Source organism: Physeter macrocephalus, chromosome 10 (assembly GCF_002837175.3).
Source record: "Physeter macrocephalus isolate SW-GA chromosome 10, ASM283717v5, whole genome shotgun sequence".
NCBI classification, from domain to species: Eukaryota; Metazoa; Chordata; class Mammalia; order Artiodactyla; family Physeteridae; genus Physeter; species Physeter macrocephalus.
The window spans coordinates 43,313,671-43,330,749 of record NC_041223.1 but is presented as its reverse complement, the minus strand read 5'-3'; the positions used below and the strand labels follow the sequence as shown (position 1 = coordinate 43,330,749).

Genomic DNA, 17,079 nt, shown 5'->3' with positions numbered 1-17,079 from the left:
GTATATATATATATATATATATATATATATATATATATATATATATATATATATATATATATATATATGCGCTAGAGAAACACAGTTTGTTACCAACTCTTTGAAAGAATGAAGTTTGACCTAAGTTGGTTTTTTGGATCTCTTCACTATAGGGCAATACTACGAAGGAGACCAGAGTCTTCAGCCAAATGAAAGTCCATAATTCAAACATATACTACCAAATGTAAAATAGATAGCTAGTGGGAAGCAGCTCCATAGCACAGGGACTTTGTGACCACCTAGGGGGGTGGGATAGGGAGGGTGGGAGGGAGATGCAAGAGGGAGGGGATATGGGGATATATGTATACGTATAGTTGATTCACTTTGTTATACAGCAGAAACTAACACACCACTGTAAAGCAATTATACGCCAACAAAGATGTTAAAAAAAAAAAAAACTTAATAGAGCCAAGTTGAAGTGCTGAAATTATATAGAATCTAACCACCATATACCACATGCTTTCTTTGTAACAATCAATGAGGAGTTCTAACTGATCAGTTCTAATATATATCTTCCCCTTCCGCATTCTTTCAGTTCTTCCCTCTGCTGTCTTCAGCACTAGTCTCTCTCAGAAATACAGCTGAAGGTTGAGATGGGTTTTCATGAGATATATAGCCACTAGAGAGAAAATGAAATCAGGCAGCTGGGGTAAGGTAGTAATATCTTGATTAGCAGTGATATATCAACAAATGTAACAGCTATTATCTGTGGCAGTTAATTACGGTTATTTTTAAAATTCCATTTCTAATTTTTCTTATTTTAAAATTTACATAAACGTATCCTTATTGACAACAAATATCACCAAATGTTAATAGCTATTATCTCTGGGCAGTTAACTCACAGCTAATTTTTAATCTATATCTAATTTTCTACAATGATCTGTTGTTTTAAGTTTTGTTTTGTTAATTAATTAGCAAAGATAATTGATTAGGCAGCGACTGACTAATTAATTAATTAGGCAGAATAGCTTGTGGGAGGCTCTGAAAGAAAACAAATGGAACCGCTGTTCTTAAGTACAGGTCCTTTGCAAATAGCAACTGTCTGTGGTAGACAGTGAGATAATGATAATTTTATTACTATGCCTTCTGAGTCTTGACAGCCTTCAGTACTTAATATCATCTTGTTAAAAAGTTACTTAAAATAGCATATTCTACAAAGCTATAAAATCATAAAAAGGAATGAGAAACATCTGAATCTATAGTTCTGGTAAAACACTGCTCATTGAACTATTCTATTCAGGAGTGAAATCAACATCCAGAGAATAATTTAATGCATGCATTTCTTATTATAAGACTTGCTCTGGAGCTATTTATATACTAATGTTCACAACAATTATGCTCACAGAGAAACAGCCTTAATAAAACTATATGTAAGGACTTCCCTGGTGGTGCAGAGGTTAAGAACCTTCCTGCCAATGCAGGGGGCACAGGTTCGAGCCCTGGTCCGGGAAGATCCCATATGCCATGGAGCAACTAAGCCCACGCACCACAACTACTGAGCCTGCGCTCTAGAGCTTGCGAGCCACAACTATTGAGCCCGCAAGCCACAACTACTGAGCCCACGTGCCACAACTACTGCAGCCCACACGCCTAGAGCCCATGCTCCACAAAAAAGAGAAGGCACCGCAATGAGAAGCCCACACACTGCAACAAAGAGTAGGCCCCACTCGCCGCAACTAAAGAAAGCCCATGCAGAGCAACAGAGACCCAACACAGCCAAAAATAAATTAATTAATTTTAAAAAATAAACTATATGTAAGAACTTTTGCCCAAGGGAATAGCCCAAAACAAGCTGCACCCTAACCAAACTATACTTCCAGTCATTTTGAGAGGAGGAGGCAAAGACTAAAGTTATTACACCCCAAATACAAGACATCATGGTGACCATCACCAAAAGAGACTGACAGAGACAGAGCAACACACACACAGACTATAGAGATATTTGATGTCATATATACAAATAATGTTGAGGAAGAGGGATTAATGCAAAACTGTGTTCTACCTGTTCAGAGGATGGGTTACACATATTATGCTAATCCATTTTCTATTTTTACATTCCAGGCAACCTAAAAGAAGATAGTGATCTCACACTTGGCTGGCAGCTTTTTATCTTTCTCTTGACCGTTTAAAACTTCAGGCTTCCTGCCTTCCTGGTGTCATGGATAAAGTCCAATACCTCACTCGCTCTGCTATAAGAAGAGCTTCAACCATTGACATGCCTCAACACGCACGTCAAAATCTCCAGAACCTATTTGTCAATTTCTGTCTCATCTTAATATGTCTCTTGCTGATTTGCATCATCGTGATGCTTCTCTGAAGTTCTGCTGCAATCTCCAGTGCTGCAACTTATCACCATCAGCTTAAAATCTATCATCCCATGAAGAAGGGAAAACAATACTATATAAGAGACCACTTCCTAAGTAGAAGAATTTCTTTGTGAAAAGGTCAAGATTTGGAACAAAACAAATTGTTAGCAAATGTATTCATCTGCTGGATGTTGTAAACATAAAAAGGGCTTTATTTTTAAAAATTAACTTTAAAATGACTATAATGTAAGTGTGCATAATATAACTGCTAATTTTCTCAAAAGAGCTTATAAGTTTCTATCCCAAATCTTTCCTAAGGATGAACTAGGGGTTTAGTTTTGAAACTGCACTGCTAACAAGTTCACTTCATATATAAAGCATTAGCTTCACTCTTTGGGGGTAAATATAATTTATACTGTACTGTAAAAGCCTCTTTGATGTTTATTAAGTATTTTTCAGGTCTTCACCAAGTATATCAAAATAATCATTCAAATGAAATGTCATCATTTGAAACAGCCCTCACATCTGTTATCTTTACTATCATCATACAGAAGTCTTTGTAGTAATTCTATCAGAACATACATTCTAAAACAGAAATTATGTTTTTTCTATACTACGCTAATATTTTAAGTTTATGAGAATCAAGTTAAAAAAAGCAAGACCATACCCTTACATAAGTAAAATTTAACTAATTTTTTCAAAGAATTACAGAATTTTAGCACGTGTAGGTAAACTGTAAATCTGTTCTCTCTAGGACTTTATGATCAATAGACAAGAACTGTTGGTTAATTTAACATCTGACATTGTGATTAGCCATAAATACTAATACACTAATAGAACAGAATCAACCTTAATTTAAGGCACTATAGCTAATTATCTGAGTTAAAGCACATAACTGCCACACTGTATCTCGGGAATCATGAAATTTTAAGACATTAGAATGATTTTACAGGTTGTCTTCTGTTCTAATCTCACATTCAATGTAGGCAAGGAAAAGAATAAAAGAAAAAATATTATTTCAAGCATTAAAAAATAAAAATTTTAACTATCTCTCCAAAATTAACAAATTCTTTGATTAAATTTTGAAATGAACTTTTTATCCCACTATTGTTTATGATAGGGCTTAGCTATTTTCCTTAATCTACCACCCAGATGGTAAATACATATTTGGTAGGCCACTCAACTACGCTAAATTATAGATCCAGCAATACTAATCTACAATGATTTTCTTGCTGAATACATTTCCAGTTTCCCCTCTAGTCATTTAAAAGTATCTTCCAACAACTCATTAAACAATAGAAATAAAAACTGGTTTGGAAAATATATTCACCAAAATTTGGTAATTTAAATTGACTCAGTTTAAAATTAAGTCTAAAATGGTTTACACCTATATTCTACAATCTGATAATTTTAACTTAAATTCAAGACATACTACCGGTATAGTAATTATTAAAGGAGTAGAAAATATGTAATTTCCTATATGATTTGCCAAAATATGGTTACTAAAAGAATTGGAAAAGTCAGTATTGACCTTGGTTTGTAACACAAGTGCTACTAAGAAAATAGTGAAGGAAATATTGCTTTTAAGTTTTTTCTGAATCCCTAAGGGGTACTGGAGATAGGAAGGGGGATAATTTTGGTTCACTGATATCTGAGAACAGAGGGAAAAGGGGTTTCTTACTAACAAAGGGATTTCTTGAGTGAAACCTCATCTATGGGCTGGATATCCCTAACATCAACTAGAAGAGCTTATAAACAAGAAGTAATGCATTCACTTCACTGGTGTCAATAATAACCCATGCAAAAAATAACCAAGTTCTGTAATTAGCTGCAATGATCTTAAAAAATAAGTGGAAATTTTGCAATAATAAATTCTATCCTTTTCATTATGTTGCTCATCACAACATCAACTTCAACCCATAAGCTGTGAGGTTATGGAGTTTTTCCTAAGTCAAACAGAAATAAAGAATTTTTTTGTTTTTCATTCTGCCTTTAACAGAAATTAAAACCTTATACTTGAGGATTACAGAATACTGTACCTTAGATTATATTGTAAAACAAAAACCCATTCTTTAAACGCAACTTATTTATTCTGTTTTATCATGATGTGTAAAGAGTAAGATATAATGAACTATATATTTAAACATTTTAAAATACCAAATGCTCAAATACTTTCTACTGTAGAATAAACTCTAATCTTACTTTACAGGGTACCAAAACTGAACTAATTCTTAAATGTTTAATGTTGTCTTTTTTATTTTATCTGGTCCAAAATGTTTATTTAATGCAAATCACCTACATTAAAATGAACCTTCTTGAACTCAGTGAAATTACTCATGATTGATATGACTATAAAACAATCTAATTATAAGCAGTTTTGATTTTGTAGGCTGTTTTCAGTGACTTTCCCCAAATAAAATAAGATCAAGATTTCCTAGTACAGACACAAGAGGGCAGACCTACATAAAACAATGAATTTCCTCCTGTCTAGAAGTTATTTATCCTTTGATTATTTTTGAGTCTTCTGGAAAAGTGAGAAAATGGTAAAATTTCAAAAAACATGTGCTCTTCTTCTAAGTAACAGCACACTTTAAAATGTCTAAAAATTATATGCCAATACTATATAGAAAAGATGACAGATTGAAAAAAGCCAAACACATTAATAAGTTTATTCATTAAAACATGTATACAAAAATCAATTATATGCATTTTAGTTACCTAGTGAATGTCATATCCTATCTATTGAGAGTGTCACAGTGTCCACATCTTTCAATGCAGTTGTGCTATATTATGTTAAACAGTAAAAAAGTTAAAAACAAAACAGCGTGCAAAAATAAGAATAAAAACAAGAAAACTTTCTTTTCAGAGAATGTAATAGAATACACAAAATGCTCTCACATTAAAAATAAAACCTTTCATTCATATGTGATGTTAGACAAAAAGCAAGTCATTTAGCTTTAAGTCATTCTACCAAATATCTATATTTTTTATTTATATAGGAGAAATCTTCCAGTAAGATACGTTGAAATCATTAGGTGCCAATATCCTGGCTGATCAAGCCTCTCCTTGGTTAAAACAAGCACAAAATTTTATCTTCCTCCTCTTAATGATTGCAACCCAGAACTCAGAAAGACCCTACAGAATATAAGAGAAAAGAAGAACTACTTTGTCAATAACAAGAACACTTCTTCACTTCTGTCTGGGGGGTCCACTGTGAGCTTATACGGATCCAATGGACACTGTTGTGTGTAGAAGTATGCATCCTTCAATCCCTTCTCACCCCACCCCAAAAGGGAAATGCAAAAGGGTCCTGGAATGGGAAACAGTCTTTCCAAAGAGAAGATGATAAGACTTTGCTGTTTGTTCTTCTCTTATGTCATAGTCCATGTAGGGTTAGACAGCTTTTGGGGAAGGTGGAAAGTGAGCAGCAAATGTAGAACAGACGAACGAACCAAAGACTGTGATGGACATTGCACATGGAGGCCTATACTCTAATCAACTGAGGGTATTGATGGCTTCTCTTCATTCACAAGGGAAAACACTTCAGAGGTCCACACCACCTACACTCTAGCTGATTTAATAGGAAACCACGGGAATCAAAGAACACCATGCACATAAGACTGTGAGGATGGCTCAGTAATTTAGAACTGAGTTCTAAGAGGAGTGACACTTCCATGTTACAATACTAAACTTTTGAAGGTGTAAAGGGAGAAAGGAGGTTCTGAGGATCAATTGAGATAAAACACTCTGACAGCTACAAAATTCTAGATAAATTTATGGTGATGTTAGATTGTGACTCTCAGCCAAATTCCTTTTCTTTGTTGTAAATAGTTTTTTTTTTCCTTCACGGTGACAAACAGTTGTCCTTGAAAATCATACACATTCTCACAATTTATGAGATGGGATAATTATTATTAAGCCTCTTCCCTTTATGCAAAAATTAGACTAAAAGGAAATCAATGTTTTTAAAGAGACTTAAGAAAAGACAAAGGTGAGAGCTTTTAAAATACAGTATTTAGAGGCTCCAAGGAGAAGGTATTTAAGAATTTCTTTTCTGTAGTAGTCCAAGAGAATTAGAAGAGAAGCGGTCATTTAAACGCTGCAATTAAAGTGTCTAGGTTTTCCTTACCTGGTTTCATCTTTCTACTATGAAACTTAAAAGCACTATAAAGAGACCATCCCAAAGAAGGTAGGGCTTCAAAAAGTAGGGCTTTCCAAGCACAAACAAATTTTGTCCCTTATAGCCTTCTTCCTGTACCACGCACCAAGAAGATTTAAAAATAAGTTTTCTCCACAAAGCACCTCCAAGCTCCCTACCCTCTCTGCACTGCTTCAAGGTCAGGGAAAACTTCGATTACAGAAGCGCGTCCTCCCACCAGAATGGAAGAAGGAATGAATTAGTACTTATTCCTTTAAATTCACTCAACTCTCACAGTTACCTCCCTATCGCACCTACCATTCTGCAGGTTGGAGCAGAACATTCAGCCCCTCCCCCCACCACCCCAGGCCGCTCCACTTCTGTGTAAAGACACCAGCTGCAGAAACAACTACTTGAACCCTGCTCTCCTATAATCACAAGCACCTGAGAACTAAAATATGGTCGTATTTGATAAATTAGGTCTCCTATCTTTCAACTGCTTGAATAGACAAATCACAAATAAATCTGGTTAAATTGCTCTTTTCCGATTTGTAATTCACACATCATAATGATACTTCTGTTTGGTTATGCAATTTAAATATATATAATCAAGATGATAAGAACTGTGTCCAAAACAAGAGTAAAGAAGGCACATGCGATATGCTAAGGGTTCTCCTGTGAATGTAGCACATTAGGTTATGCGTATGTTTTGGAGCTGCACTCAGATTTGTGAGGTTCCTAGATAAGTGATTTCCTTATCCTTTCATAGAACATATTCCTTTAATCTTTGTTTTTTTTTATTAGTAATTGTAACGATAAGTAATTTTACGTTTTTGCTCTAGGGAAATTTTACAATTTTCGATGGAATTACTTTGTTTCAGAAAATTCTGGCAATAGAAAAAAAATTGGATGATAGAATTTATGAAAAATTCTACAGATAATTGGTTTCCCAGTTAAAATGAGCTGTAGAAAATTACCATGGAATAGAAAACATTTCCAGATCAAAAAATGTAAACATTTACATGTTACATTAGGGGGTACACACCATTTTTCTTTTATGTAATATTATCGTAAAGTGCTTTCTTAAAATGGTTAATAAATCCTGACATCCAATTTAATTGAAAAAAAATAAGCACATCTATTTTATAAACCTAAATACATACCAACCACTATCAAAGCTTTATAAATGACTTTAGTCACACCTTCTCATTTTATAGATGTAGAAACTGAGAAGAAACATACATATGGCAAAGAGGTACGGGAAAAGGTGCTCAACATCACTAATCATCAGGGAAATTCAAATCAAAATCACAATGAGATATCACCTCACACCTATCAGAATGGCTACTATCAAAAAGACAAGAAATACCAAGTGTTGACAATAATGTAGAGGAAAAAGAAACCTGTACACGTTGGTGGGAATGTAAACTGGTGCAGCCACTATGGAAAACAGTATGGAGGTTCCTCAAAAATTAAAAAGAGAACTACCATATGATCCAGCAATTCCACTTCTGGGTATTCATCTGAAGAAAATGAAAACACAAACTCGAAAAGATATATATGCACCCCTATGTTCATTTCACCTTTACTGACAATAGCCAAGACATGGAAGCAACCTAATTATCCATCAGTAGATGAATGAATAAAGAAAATGTGCCATATATGTGTGTGTGTGTGTGTGTGTATGGAATATTACAATAAACAATGGAATGTTATTCATCCATAAAAAGGAAATCTTGCCATTTGTGACAACATGGATGGACCCTGAAAGCATTATGCTAAGTGAAATAAGTCAGACAGAGAAAGACAATTATGTTTTTAAAACAAGCAAACAAAAAAATCACAATCATATTACAGAGAACAGATTGGTGGCTGCCAGAGGCTCGGGCTGGAGGGTGGGTAAATGGATGGAGGAGATCAAAAGGTACAAACTTTGTTATAAAATAAAAAAGCCACAGGGATACAATGTACAGCATAGTGATTATAGCGAATAATGCTGTACTGTATATCTGAAAGTTGCTAAGAGTAGATCTTAAAAGTTCTTATTACAAGGAAAAAAATTTTGTAACTACATATGGTGATGGATGTTAACTAGAGTTACTGTGGTGATCATTTTACAATATATACATATATTGAATCATTATGTTATATACCTGAAGCTAATATGTTATATGTCAATTTAGGAAAAAAAAAAAAGGAAAGAAAGAAAAACTCAGGCCCAGAGATACTAAGTATTAAGTGACAGGTAGAGAATCATCCAGACTCTGAATCTGATAAAACAAAATCCAAGCCTTCATACACCCACGTTAATGTTCTTTCTATTATACCATGCCAGCTCCTTTGTTTCTGTTTCAAGTATTGAAACAGAATTGAGTATTTTTTGCTTTATGTTTATGCCCATTTAACAAATGAGAAGGAAAATAAAGGCCAAGGCAGGTAAAGGTTTCAAGTTTTCCGTGTTAATCAGTCTCAAATATTTTTTAAGTTTTGTTTACCAATGCAATACTTTTAGAGTTTATAACATTTATTCTTATTATACTGCAGGGGAAAGGAAAAGCAAAACCATCTGTGCCTATGGACACACTGTCATATGCTTACTTCAAGTGCGCTTGTACTCATAACATCCACTGGAGGGAAGCAAACACTAGATTTTGAGCCTTACCTGCATTGGTGTTTCACTTTCTTGTCGAAACCCTTCAATTTGCTGCTGCTGCCAAGGAGCTAAACTGTGAGAGTCCTCTGTAGTTCTACCTTCCAAAGGGTTTGTCCGCAACTGCTCAGTAAGCCACATTTGCGTCCTCACAGAAGGCTGAATGGGAACTCCACCTACTGCTTGTTGACCAAGCATTAAATATTTCAGTGGTTCAAAAGCCTCTGAGCTTGTCATAATGGGCTTGCTTTCAGGTAAGGCACTATATGTCATGTCTAAGGCCTGTCTCCTAGGAATGGAGGAAGAAGCTCTGAAGTCCTCTTTGCTGCAGCTCTCAAATTTATATTTGTTGTCCAGAGTTGATGGTCGTTTTTTATTTATTTCCTTGTCCTCTAGCTTAAGCATCTCCATACTGTCATGTAAACAGCTAGGTCCAATTGTCCTTAGTTGTGATGTTAAAGCCTTGTCTCTCCCTGTCTTTTCTAAACCTCTCCTTGACTCTTCCGTGTGCACAATGCCACCCTGGCTGCAGTTACCTGGGACAGTGAGTTTGGATAAAGATGACCATTTCCGGAGAGGCCGGAAGTCCTTCATGTCTAATGAAGAGTCCTGCTCCCCCCTACTGTGGTTTCCCAATGTTTGCATAAGGCTTATACTCCATTTTGAGCCATCTGATGTCAATGATTCCCTGTGTTTGGAAACTGAAGTGCTGGAGTTAGATGGCATGACATGGGCAGTAGGAAGAGTAACCAATGATCGACTAGGCTTAAAAGATAATGTGCCACTTGAAGTTGAATGATCTGGAAAGAAAAAAGAATGCCAAATTAGTTGTAATTAACAGAAAGAAAAAAAAAAAAAAGAGGCAAAATGTAAAACGCCAAAACAAGAATCTGAACATGGTTTCCCAGAACAAGTTTTTCAGAGGCACTTTTATCAAAATGAGGGGCTTATTATTATTCCTATTATTATTATTATTCCTTAAGTTTATCTGAAACAAAGCAAACATACTTTCAAATATCATTTTCTAAAAATGGATACATAACAAAATATATGCTCGTCTGCCATCTACTTACAGATGAAAAATGACTGGAAAACAGGTTTATATCCATGCTATTTAATCTAAGTATTGTGCCTTAAAAGAAAAATCCATCTCCCCACTGAAAGGTCTTATTCATGATCTATCACTGAAGCCTCAGACACAACTTTATTAAAAAATCGTATCTCTTAGTGTCTTTCCTCAACTGTGGAAATATAGGCCCAATATGAACACTTCGGCACCTCTCAAACTACAATTCAAATTAGAATATGGGTAAAGGTGCTCCTGCAATAATGGAAAATAATCAGAAAGTGTTCTAGCAATATATTTGCAGATACAGAGTAGTTCCTACACTCCCAATCTCCCTTACTGGCATCATCAATAATATATTTCCCAAGCTAGAACACTTGGAGTCTACTTTAATTCCTATCTTTCTCTGCACATTTACTAAATCCCCACGCTGTACATTATTTTTTTAATTAATTAATTTATTTATTTATTTTTGGCTGTGTTGGGTTTTCGTTTCTGTGCGCGGGCTTTCCCTAGTTGCGGCGAGCGGGGGCTAGTCTTCATCGCGGTGCGCTGGCTTCTCACTGTCGTGGCTTCTCTTGTTGCGGAGCACAGGCTCTAGACGCGCAGGCTCAGTAGTTGTGCCTCACGGGCTTAGTTGCTCCGCGGCATGTGGGATCCTCCCAGACCAAGGCTCGAACCCGTGTTCCCTGCATTGGCAGGCAGATTCCCAACCACTGCACCACCAGGGAAGCCCACGTTGTACATTTTTACTTCCAAAATGATTACATAGTTACTGCGGTAGGTCAGGCCTTCACATAATACTATCCTACACATAGGAAAAGCTGTAGTAGGCTCTACGGAAGCCCAAAGGATAAATAAGGGCCTCTATACTCAATGGATTTACGATCAAGTGCCAAATTATCATCACATACACCAAATTAAAATCAAAGATTATCATTTTTATCAATGACATCTAGAAAGGGGATAGCGATTTGAAATGTAGGGGGAGAGGACGTGGGTAGTGAAAGGCAACTTTTAGTTTTTTCTGTATCTTTCCATATTGTTTGACTCATAACAGAATATATTTAAATATTAGTTGTGACCTTTGATATTGTTTTAAAGAAATAAAGTAATGGAAAAAAATGTTGAGAAAGTCATAAGAAAATTCAGATGAGAAAGACCTAGGCAAACTAATTCAAAAATGGAATTCCAATAGGTCTTTGCACAGAATTTATTCACCTGGAGATGAAAGGGGAAAAACATTATAGATGAAAGAATACAAGAAAAAGTAACATAGTAGACATTTACCATATAACAGTTTCCCATCAGCTTCTGCAGAACCTTTTCATACTCAAGAAAATTCCCACATTATAAGCCCAACCTCCCAAAATAAATTTTAGACCTTAAATACCCTGCAACTATGATACAGACATTCAGAAGGACCTGCACAAGATTTCAGTTTGGAAGTGAGTCACATGAGAAAATAGGCTCAGTGTGGAGCTACCACGTTTGGCAACAGCAGAGGCATTAGCCCCCAACAAAGACAGCAGCAGAGGTGGCCAAACCAAGTTCTGGCCCAGAAGTGGCAGCAGTTGGGCAGCACTGGTGGTTTCCTCCAGTGGGGCCAGAGAGTGCCAGTTCTCAGAGGTGACTGAGGCATATTACTTGGAAGCTTAACCTTAAGCCTGGCTCTCCAGCCCTCCTCAAAAATTCTGAGTTAACCAAATGCCCTTAAATAAATTCCTCATCTGCTCAATCATCCAGTCAGCTTCTTCTACTGATTCAGAACACTAACTGATCCAAGTATGAAGCCAGGAGAATATGGCCTCAATAGAAGAAAAACAAATTATCCCATTTATCTGCAGTATGCAGTAAGTATCAAGAAAAGCTGCTCAAGATAATTCTTGAAAGGTAAATGTAAAGCAGAGCTATGCAAATCTTCAAATGCCCTGCTACAGAAACAGCCTACCCTCATTCAGCAAGAAATGTGACATACCAAAAGTTTCCAAACAAAGGAGCAAGTGACATGACCAAAACTGTACTTAAGATGATTATTCCAGTAACTGCTGAGGACAAATTAAAGCAAAATGATTGGCAGCAGGAAGATTAATGGATTATTATGGTAATCAGTAGAAGGAAATAGAGAGGAATATGCTACTGAAGATCAGTTCTAAATAGAAATAGGACAAATGACCCCAAAATTCTATGGAATATTTGTATTAATACATTACAGCACTATATCTACATCTATATATGTGTGTTTGTATTACTATTCCTAAAGGAATATTTGTATTAAAATCATCATAGCCTCTTAAAAATATCTTCAATTCTTTAAAAAACAAAAAATGATTTTATATCAAATTTAAAATTTTCACTTTTACATTTTTAAAAAGCTGTAAGTAAAAATAGTGTAAAGGCTAAGTGTAATATTTTTGAAATCAGCATTTTTAGATTCAAATCCTGGCTCTACCACTTAGTAGTCACATGCTCAAACAAGTTATTTAACCTTCTTGCATCACAGTTACCTCATCCATAAAGTAAAGAGGACAACAGTGAAGATTAAATGAAATAATACATGTAAAGGACTCAGAAGAATTCCAGGCACAAAGCAAAATGTTCGTTATTACACCATTGAAATAGCTACGGGGGACCTTCAAGATAGCGGAGGAGTAAGACATGGAGATCACCTTCCTCCCCGCAAATACATCAAAAATACATCTACATGTGGAACAACTCCTACGGAACACCTACTGAATGCTGGCAGAAGACCTCAGACTTCCCAAAAGGCAAGAAACTCCCCACAGACCCGGGTAGGGCAAAAGAAAAAAAAAAAAAACGGTGACAAAAGAATAGGGACAGGACCTGCACCTCTGGGACGGAGCTGTGAAGGACAAAAAGTTTCCACACACTAGGAAGCCCCTTCACTGGCGGAGACGGGCAGATGGCGGGGGGGAAGCTCCAGAGCCACGGAGGAGAGCACAGCAACAAGGGTGCAAAGGGCAAAGCGGAGAGATTCCCACACAGAGGATCATGCCGACCAGCACTCACCAGCCTGAGAGGCTTCTCTGCTCACCTGCTGGGGTGGGCGGGTGCTGGGAGCTCAGATCCCAGGGAGAGGACTGGGGTTGGCTGCGTGAACACAGCCTGAAGGGGGCTAGTGCACCACAGCTAGCCAGAAGGGAGTCCGGGAAAAGGTCTGGAGCTGCCTAAGAGGCAAGAGACCACTGCCTAAAATCATAATAAGTTCACTGACACCCCCAAACACACCACTGGACGTGGTCCTGCCCACCAGAAAGAGATAAGATCCAGTGTCATCCACCAGAACACAGGCACCAGTCCACTCCACCAGGAAGCCTACACAACCCACTGAACCAACCTTACCCACTGGAGGCAGACACCAAAAACAATGGGAACTACAAAACTGCAGCCTGCAAAAACGAGACCCAAACACAGTAAGTTACGCAAAAGGAGAAGACAGAGAAACACACAACAGATGAAGAAGCAAGGCAAAAATCCACCAGACCAAATAAATGAAGAGGACATAGGCAGTCTACCTGAAAAAGAATTCAGATTAATGACAGTAAAGATGATCCAAAATCTTGGAAATAGAATGGGGAAAATAAAAGAAACGTTTAACAAGGACCTAGAAGAACTAAAGAGCAAACAAACAATGATAAACAACACAATAAGTGAAATTAAAAATTCTCTAGAGGGAATCAACAGGAGAATAACTGAGGCAGAAGAAAAGATAAGTGACCTGGAAGATAAAATAGTGGAAATAACTACCGCAGAGCAGAATAAAGAATGAAAAGAATTGAGGACAGTCTCAGAGACCTCTGGGACAACATTAAACACAGCAACATGTGAATTATAGGGGTTCCAGAAGAAGAGGAGAAAAAGAAAGGGACTGAGATAATATTTGAAGAGATTATAGTTGAAAACTTCACTAACATGGGAAAGGAAATATCCATCAAGTCCAGGAAGCGCAGAGAGTCCCATACAGGATAAATCCAAGCAGAAATGTGCCAAGACACATATTAATCAAACTATCAAAAATTAAATACACAGAAAAACTATTAAAAGCAGCAAGAGAAAAGCAACAAATAGCATACAAGGGAATCCCCATAAGGTTAACAGCTGATCTTTCAGGAGAAACTCTGCAAGCCAGAAGCTAGTGGCAAGACATATTTAAAGTGATGAAAGGGAAAAACCTACAACCAAGATTACTCAGCAAGGATGTCATTCAGATTCGATGGAGAAATTAAAAGCTTTACAGACAACCAAAAGCTAAGACAATTCAGCACCACAAAACCAGCTTTACAAGAAACGCTAAAGGAACTTTTCTAGGCAGGAAACACAAGAGAAGGAAAAGGCCTATGATAACAAACCCAAAACAATTAAGAAAATGGTAATAGGAACATACATATCAATAACTACCTTAAATTTAACGGATTAAATGCTCCAACCAAAAGACACAGACTGGCTGAATGGATACAAAAACAAGACCCGTATATATGCTGCCTACAAGAGACCCACTTCAGACCTAAGGACACATACAGACTGAAAGTGAGGGCATGGAAAAAGATATTCCATGCAAATAGAAATCAAAAGAAAGCTGGAGTGGCAATTCTCATATTAAACAAAATAGACTTCAAAATAAAGACTATTACAAGACACAAAGAAGGACACTACATAATGATCAAGGGATCAATCTGAGAAGAAAATATAACAATTGTAAATATTTATGCACCCAACATAGGAGCACTTCAATACATAAGGCAAATGCTAACAGCTATAAAAGGGGAAATCGACAGTAACACAATCATAGTAGGGGACTGTAACACCCCACCTTACCAATGGACAGATCATCCAAAATGAAAATGAAAAAGGAAACACAAGCTGTAAAAGACACATTAGACAAAATGGAATTTATTGATATTTATAGGACATTCCATCCAAAAACAACAGAATACACTTCCTTCTCAAGTGCTCATGGAACATTCTCCAGGACAGATCATACCTTGGGTCACAAATCAAGCCTTGGTAAATTTAAGAAAATTGAAATTGTATCAAGTATCTTTTCCAACCAAATAAACAACCTAACATTACACCTAAAGCAATTAGAGAAAGAAGAACCAAAAAAACCCCCATAGCAGAAGGAAAGAAATCATAAAGACCAGATCAGAAATAAATATAAACCATTAGCCAGACTCATCAAGAAAAAAAGGGAGAAGACTCAAATCAATAGAATTAGAAATGAAAAAGGAGAACAACTGACACTACAGAAATACAAAGGATCATGAGAGATTATTACAAGCAACTATACACCAATAAAACGGACAACTTGGAAGAAATGGACAAATTCTTAGAAAAGCACAACCTTCCAAGACTGAACCAGAAAGAAATAGAGAATATAAACACACTAATCATAAGCACTGCAATTGAAACTGTGATTAAAAATCTTGCAACAAACAAAAGCCCAGGAGCAGATGGATTGACAGATGAATTCTATCAAACTTTTAGAGAAGAGCTAACATCTATCCTTCTCAAACTCTTCCAAAATATAGCAGAGGAAGGAACACTCCCAAACTCATTCTATGAGGCCACCATCATCCTGATACCAAAAGCAGACAAAGATGTCACAAGAAAAGAAAACTACAGGCCAACATCACTGATGAGACAAAATTCAATACCCACTTATGATAAAAACCCTCCAGAAAGTAGGCACAGAGGGATCTTACCTCAACATGATAAAGGCCATATATGACAAACCCACAGCCAGCATCTTTCTCAATGGTGAGAAACTGAAACCATTTTCACTAAGACCAGGAACAAGACAAGGTTGTCCACTCTCACCACTATTATTCAACATAGTTTTGGAAGTTTTAGCCACAGCAATCAGAGAAGAAAAAGAAATAAAAAGAATCCAAATGGAAAAAGAAGCAAAACTGTCACTGTCTGCAGATGGCATGATACTATACATAGAGAATCCCAAAGATGCTACCAGAAAACTACTAGAGCTAATCAATGAATTTGGTAAAGCAGAAGGATACAAAATTAATGCACAGAAATCTCTTGTATTTCTATACACTAATGATGAAAAACCTGAAAGAGAAATTAAGGAAATACTCCCATTTGCCATTGCAACAAAAAGAATAAAATACCTAGGAATAAACCAACCTAAGGAGACAAAAAACCTGTATGCAAAAAACTATAAGACACTGATGAACGAAATTAAAGATGATACCAACAGATGGAGAGATATACCATGTTCTTGGATTGGAAGAAGCAATATTGTGAAAATGACTATACTACCCAAAGACTTCAGACTATATTACAAGGCTACAGTAATCAAGACAGTATGGTACTGACATAAAAACAGAAATATAGATCAGTGGAACAGGATAGAAAGCCCAGAGATAAACCCACACACATATGGTCACCTTTTCTTTGATAAAGGAGGGAAGGATATACAGTGGAGAAAAGACAGCCTCTTCAATAAGTGGTGCTGGGAAAACTGGACAGCTACATGTAAAAGTATGAAATTAGAACACTCCCTAACACCACACACAAGAATAAACTCAAAATGGGTTAAAGACCTAAATGTAAGGCCAGACACTATCAAACTCTTAGAGGAAAACATAGGCAGAACACTCTATGACATAAATCACAGCAAGATCCTTTTTGACCCACTTCCTAGAGAAACGGAAATAAAAACAAACAAATGGGACCTAATGAAACTTAAAAGCTTTGGCACAGCAAAGGAAAACACAAATAAGATGAAAAGACAACCCTCAGAGTGGGAGAAAATATTTGCAAACAAAGCTACTGACAAAGGATTAATCTCCAAAATGTACAAGCAGTTCATGCAGCTCAATATCAAAAAAACAAAAAACCC

General features: G+C 36.4%; 2 protein-coding genes across 3 annotated transcripts in view; one reads left to right on the top strand and one right to left on the bottom strand.

Annotated features, from left to right (window-relative positions):
* The window catches only part of PLN (phospholamban), an 11,671-nt gene extending 7,050 nt beyond the window's left edge, over window positions 1-4,621 (top strand). The window contains exons 2-3 of one of the 2 annotated variants that reach the window (XM_028494497.2): window positions 575-688; window positions 2,101-4,621. In XM_028494497.2, coding sequence (XP_028350298.1) covers window positions 2,198-2,356 — 159 coding nt within the window. In that variant the 5' untranslated portion in view covers window positions 575-688; window positions 2,101-2,197 and the 3' untranslated portion in view covers window positions 2,357-4,621. The remainder of the gene's footprint in view (window positions 1-574; window positions 689-2,100) is intronic. The other variant, XM_007113296.3, reaches the window with a different exon arrangement.
* The window catches only part of CEP85L (centrosomal protein 85 like), a 222,563-nt gene that overhangs the window by 97,750 nt on the left and 107,734 nt on the right, over window positions 1-17,079 (bottom strand). The window contains 1 exon segment of the mRNA XM_024122643.3: window positions 9,146-9,933. Coding sequence (XP_023978411.2) covers window positions 9,146-9,933 — 788 coding nt within the window.